At 36.6% G+C, this 6,911-nt stretch overlaps 1 protein-coding gene across 3 annotated transcripts in view; it reads left to right on the top strand.

The window, feature by feature from the left end:
• The first annotated feature begins 284 nt into the window (after window positions 1–284).
• The window catches only part of LOC143038677 (bridge-like lipid transfer protein family member 3B), a 99,221-nt gene continuing 92,594 nt past the window's right edge, over window positions 285–6,911 (top strand). For 2 of the 3 annotated variants that reach the window (XM_076208216.1, XM_076208215.1), the window contains exon 1: window positions 286–451. In XM_076208216.1, the coding sequence (XP_076064331.1) occupies window positions 408–451 (44 nt within the window). In that variant the 5' untranslated portion in view covers window positions 286–407. Of the gene's footprint in view, window positions 452–6,911 lie in introns of all 3 variants that reach the window. The other variant, XM_076208214.1, reaches the window with a different exon arrangement.

Raw genomic sequence — 6,911 nt, 5'->3', positions numbered from 1 at the left:
ATGATTTAAATTAGATAGATAACCTTGCTAAAACCTTTCATACAACGCCAGTATTATACTAAGGTTCTTCATACAATTAATTCTTTCATAAAGAGGGTGTTGGCTCGACTAGACAAAAAATAGATTAATTTGAATTGCAGTCAGCTGATTGTTCAGAACACATAACAATAGATGATAGAAACTTAACGTTTGGGAATACAAACGATTCAAGTGTGTAAAGGATGTTTGACATTAGCTTAAAGCGTTCTCTGTTTAAAGATAAAGAGTTTGATTTTCTTTAACATCAAAATAGATGTATTGATTTCCAAAGGTTGGAGGCAAACAACGTAGGAAAACAGAAGGTTTAGCTGAGAAAATAATGAGATTTATAACTCCATGTCTAGTACGCCCGTGTTGAATGGTACAAGATGGCAGGTCTCATAAAGAGCCAAATATTGAAGCATCTCTCCAAGTAAGTCGAAAGAATGAGTGACATCGTATAAATTGCATTTACAACATTTTGGTACCATTGTTTGCATTCAAGTATCAGGAACAGTTAATTTGCTTCTAATTGTATTTCAGTTATTGTTCATTTCTGGATAAGTTCTTACAGTGAGGTCGGAAGAAGAACAAGATTTACCGATTAACATATGGTTGCCATATTAATTTTAATCAGTTATTCACAAATAATTAGAAGCACGTCATCGTTTCCTGATTTATGTTAACTTTTCCAGGACTACTCACAGTACCAGTAGTAATGTTAAACTATTTATCATAAAAAGTAAGCAGGGGATATTCATAGCATGTTGCAAGTTTGAAGGTAATGATTGAGGTTAACAGAAAGATCTTAAGGAAATAAGTTGTTAAGAGATCAACTTGATTTTAATAAAGATTAATGGTAGATCATAGATGTATAGAACAGGTCCACACTACCTTTTAGGGTATAGTTATTTTTATATATATCTTTTGTAATTTAATAAAAAGTTGTCACGTAGGTCTCAAACTTTGGGTAATTGTACGCAGAAAGTTATGGTTTCTTTCATCCTTGATTCAAAAAGACTGTTAGTGACAGTGTTTACATTAGATGATTAGTATTTAGTGTTAGTCATGTAGGGTAAATATTTAGTTTCGACCATGGGAGTAATATAGCAATAGAAAATTAAATATTAATTTTGTAAATTAAAATGTATCAACGTAATATGCAATGTTGTGTGCGGAAATAAAAAACAAAAAAGGTGCTAAAACACATTTCTTAAGTAACGAAGTTGTGTACGACGAATGGTACGCCATGTTTGTTATGGTAGATGCCGACGTCGAAGAAATGAAAGGACGATAAATTCTTCTAAGGTAAGGTAAACTAAACTAACCTAACCTGTGTTTAATAAATCATTACCTGCAAATTAGATGTCATCCGGCTCGTCCTCGTCGTCGTTGTGAGAGACATTGGCGGGCTTTTCAACCACTCTCTCAGCTTGCGGAGTATACAAATTAATATTTAATTTTCTATTGCTATATTCCTCCCATGGTTGAAACTAAATATTTACCGGTTAGGTTAGTTTAGTTTAGATTAATTTACCTTAGACGAATTCATCATCTTTTCATTTTTTCGACGTCGGCATCTACCATAACAAACATGGCGTCCCGATCCTATGCTACCGACTTCGTTCATTAGCATAATTAGCTTGTAGCAAGGTATTTTTATTTTCATTTCTGCACACAACATTGCATATTACGTTGATACATTTTAATTTACAAAATTAATATTTAATTTTCTATTGCTATATTCCTCCCATGGTTGAAACTAAATATTTACCTCATATAGATTATAAACTGCAAAATGTACAATATGAATAATGATAATTCTTTACCTCATTGTATGCAAGGTATACAACCATTATAGCTTACCATTAACCCACAGATTAGTGAAACTGTTTTTAGGGATGCTGTACATCTGAAAACTGTTTTGTTTTTAGCAAGTTCTTTATAATGTTCTGATGAATGTTACTACTCAATTTATTGTACACTCCAGCTCAGCACCTCTTGGTAACCCCCAATTGTTCATTTATATCAGATGCTTCATATTTTGGGAAGAATGTTAGGGGTATTATTTGTTTACATCAGTTTTCTGATTAATGAACAAAGTATCTAAATCGTGTATTATATTTTTTTCTCATCATGAACAAGTCTTCACTTCTGTCTCTGCTCTAAAAAACATGTAGTTCTTTTAATTAGATAGTTCTCAGTGGAAAACTCACATCACCGTACCATCCCATTCCCACACAGAGGGAAGTGAGAAACCCCTAGTAGAGGAAAGCCTTGTCAGTTTTGCCAGACTTACTATTTTTTTTAGGCCGATGTCGGGCTGCCTCCCCACCTAGCCAGGGCTATCGGGAACCAAGACTATTATCCTTGGGTATAGAAACTCTGGTTACCTGCAAACAAACACACTATTGTTTCTGCACTATGATGCAAATGAAACAGCATTCAAGTCTTCAGATAAATTTTTAATTAACAAGAAAATGGGGCTGAAAATTAATTTGGAATTAATGATTATTCGTTGCACACTTTACTTCTCGCCTGCCACTACGGTGGTCCGGGTTCGAATCCTGCCCAGGGCTGAAATAATTTCAGTATTGCTGCGCTGCAGGTTGTTACTCCAACTCTCGTGGGCTGGGAGTTGGGTGTGTGTGTGCATGTAAGGTCACAGTATTACCCATAGATCAGTCATAAGAGCTCTGAGCTCTCATCCGGGAGGTTAATAACTGTCGATCATGAGTCCAGCATGTGATCCAAGACCATGGTAAAAAAATGGTAAACCAGTCCTGGCCTCTATTTGCTGAGATCACTTATTTCTCAGAGGATGAGCCTTGTTTCTGCCTTTCTTGAATTTGCAGAAAGCAATGGAAATATTAGGTGATGCAGTTGGATTTAGTTTGTACAAGAAAAAATCAGAAAACTAAAAAAGAAAGAAATGGCAGCTGGTAAGGGAAGGATTTGGTTATTTGGCCAAATGTTGCCATTGTCGGGAGCCAAATTAGCAAAAAATGATATTCTTCATTTTATTTTATTTATTATTTTATTTTATTTATTTCCCATATTTATTTATTACAATTATTGTTATTGTATTTTTTATGGTACCTATTGCAAGGAGGATCAGGAGTATCATATAAATGTAGACATGCTAGACATTGAATATAAATGTAGGGAATGTGTCAGAAAGGAAAATAATGAATTTCAGTCAACCTAGACAGTAGAGAACGTGAAAGAATTGATGTAGCTCATTTTTTAAATGACTAAATGAATAGCAGCAAAATCTGAATTGTGATTTAGACTAAAGATTAGCCTTGAACAAGTAATATGTGAACTATATGAGGAGACTGATAGAAAGATGTAAACCAAGGAGAGAATTTAATTTTGTACATATAAATTAAAAGAAATGAAAAACAATCATTGGAGATGAGAAAATTATTTGTAATAAGAAAATATGATGAGCAGAGGGGAAATGTAAATGGAAGGTGTCAAGCACACTTAGAAAAGTCACTTGATGTTGAGTTTTGATAGCATAGACAAAGCTGAAAAAAATGGAAACTGTAAGGATGGTATAAAAGATTAAGGAAAAAAACTATGCCTAAAATTAAAGTATAAACTGTTTACAAGAATGATAGATTGTATAGCTTATTCTAATGAAAAACAAATGGTTAGGATAAGGAACAATGTTGCATCAGAAAATGGACTCCTAACATTAGAAACAAGGGTGTGGAGTTGCACTGAAAAAAAAAATACTCTGACTTTAACTCTAGAAAAATTTAAGGTTACTACTGCAACTCCAACTCAGACTCCAACCATAAACTGCTGACTCCTTAATGTGTGTATGTATATACTGTGTATATATATATATATATATATTAGTAAAAAAAAGGGAGCAGGTTTTTTGTAATCCACATAGTTAGAAATGACAGTTAATGACAAATTTTTTATCAGGAAGGTAGATAACACAAAAAGAAAATGGTCAATTTATAGTTTCACCCAACCATAGAATTTGATATGTGGCTTATGTGTTTCTGGTGAGAAATGTTGTGATATGAACGATGGTGTACATAATTTCCATCGCAAATGCGTACTTTTGAAGTAATTAAGTATTGAAGTTATGCACTTATGCGTACATCTCCTGAACGATGTGAGGGCACGTGTGGGAAATCGGGGTTTTTGGGTGGGGAAGACTAATAAATGGAGTAATGCACATTGCAAAACAGGTATAAAATGAAGAAGACTAAAGAAACGCATAAAAAACAAAAATATCTCATTTTGGCGGGTACCGCACACGGCGCCATGTTTGTTTACTAACGATTGTAAGTATTTGTGACTATAACCGCTAGATTTAGGGAAGCCGCTCATGCAAGAGTTGGTAACCGTAAATTAACCTAACCTAACCTAACGGAGGTAACGTTAGTTTATGATTAGGAAGTCTTGCTCGGCTGGAGTGGAGTTCGCTAAATGTAGCTGATCTAGCGAGACATTTTTTGAATCGCTTGGAAAAATAAACATGGCCGCTCGTGTTAGGCAGGACTCCGGCCCTAAGATGTGATTTGTATGTTTTTGTGTTTTTGTTCAGTTTATGCCTGTGTTGCAACACGCATTAATCCATTTATTAGTCTTCCCCACCCAAAAACCCCAATTTCCCACACTTATGCGTTCAGGAGATGTACGCATAAATGCATAACTTCAATACTTGATTACTTCAAAAGTACACATTTGTGATGGAAATGATGTACACCATCGTTCATATCACAACATTTCTCACCAGAAACATATAAGCCACATATCAAATTCTATGGTTGGGTGAAACTATAAATTGTCCAAGAAAACTAAGTAATTATGGCAATGCTGTCATTTTTAACTCTGTGTGCATATATATATATATATGTATGTATGTATGTATAGTCAAACCTTGCTTAACGAGCACCTCACATAACAAGTGATATGCATAATGAGAAAAAAAATTGACTCGCTTAATGAGTGACATTTCGCTTAACCACTTCAGTATGATGACGCCTGCGTAGGTGTCATGAGGTGTGAGTGAATACACGAGGATGCTGATGTCTTCATTATATATATATATTTTTGTAGTTGTGCATGAATTATCCCCAGATTCTGTGAGCTAGTTTAATCACATTTTCTATGTTTATTATTACCCAGAGTAAAAGAGAACAAATAATACAGCAGTGACTTAATATTTGATAATGTGAGTAGTGTAATACATTGTACATATGGCAACCGATGCAGCACACAAGAATTTGACTCATACTGAAGTGGTTAATGAGGGATGTTTCATGATTCATATTCCCAACATGAACGCTCCTTTTTACCTAGCTGGCCATGAGTCACGAGGAGCGTCTCCTTGTGATTTGTGGCTAGCTCATGCCTGTCTGCTTCTCATCCAGTGTTGCCATTGCTTGAAATTTTCTACTAGATCTTGGATTTTTTACTTTGACCTTGGAGTCACAATAGAAGTGAAATGTGAGATTATTGTGAAACAAGAATGAGATGTGAGCGTGGCTGACCTAGCATGCACATACTGTACTTTGGAACTACATCAACAATTTGCACTATCCACAAGGACAAGGACAATATTAAGGAGATAGCTGGTTCAAAGGGAGTGACAAGAATATCTATGCAACAGCCATATATTCTTGATGATGTTGAAAAGTTGTTTCTCAAATGAATCAACGAGAAGCAAATGCAAGGTGACACAACTAATGAGAGTATCATTAAGAGGTGAAAGTAATTTTCACTGACTTCATTAAAAAAATACTAGGAGCATTAATGGACAAAGAAAAAGCATTCAAGGCAAGCCATGAATGGTTCGAGAAATTTAAAAGAAGAACCAGCATCCACAGCAATGTAAGGCATGGCTAAGCATCAAGCTCTGACAGAAAGACAGCAGAGAACTTCATAGGTAACTTTAAGAAGGTTGTGGATTCTGAAGGTTACCTGCGATGAGACAGGTCTTTTCTGGAAGAAGATGTGTAAGTGAACCTATATAACAGAGGAGAAGGCATGCTTGGCCACGAGCTAATGAAAGACCGTCTCACACTGCTGTTTTGTGCCAATGCAAGCAGTGATTTGGAAGTGAAACCACTGCTCATTTACCATTCAGAAAATTCATAAGCCTTCAAGAAGTGAAGTTCAGAAGAATTTTTACTGACTGACCAAAAACTGCCAACTCCTTGAATGACCATGACTGAATCCTTGACTGACTTCAACTCCACACCCAATTAGAAAAGCAATATATGATGAAGGAGATATGTTACATACCACATATGGAAGAAATTAAGTTTGAGATGACATGGAGACTCTGCTTAAATTGTAAGGGCCACGGTCAAGAAAACTGATGCATCTTACAGATCATACAAAACAAAACACATACATACATACATATACCAAGGCTTTTTCCCCCTTACCAGGGAGGTAGCCAAAAAGGACAAGGCATAAAATCATTCCCACCCATTCCATCCCCGAAAACACTCCACACCCCTCCACCCTCCCTCCCATCTTAGCACCTCCTAGATGACGGGTGATCCCTGCACCCTGTCCACTGCCCTGGGTCAGAAGCAGTGTCGCAGGACACAGCACATCCACAGCAAGGCCGCTTCATTAAATCGGCGACCCCCCCTCTCCGTCCCCCCATATAAAGGAGAGGACGGGGAGAAATCCCTTCGGGCTGCGTGAAAATTTTTGCTCACACACACACTACCTCACCCCTCATTCCCCCGTCCATTCCACCTCATGCATTGCAACATTTTCCATATACAACCATTCTCCATTCACCCCTGTCTTCTGTCCTCTCCCGTCCTTCCTCAACCGACTTTCCCCTCGTCCCCAAAGCCCCTTTCACCCCATCCATCCATCTCATCCTAGGACATCCCCTCATG

Source organism: Oratosquilla oratoria, chromosome 24, assembly GCF_046742065.1.
Source record: "Oratosquilla oratoria isolate Oo_2021 chromosome 24, ASM4674206v1, whole genome shotgun sequence".
Taxonomy (NCBI): Eukaryota; Metazoa; Arthropoda; class Malacostraca; order Stomatopoda; family Squillidae; genus Oratosquilla; species Oratosquilla oratoria.
The sequence above is the reverse complement of the archived record's forward strand: the minus strand, read 5'-3'. Positions and strand labels throughout refer to the sequence as shown.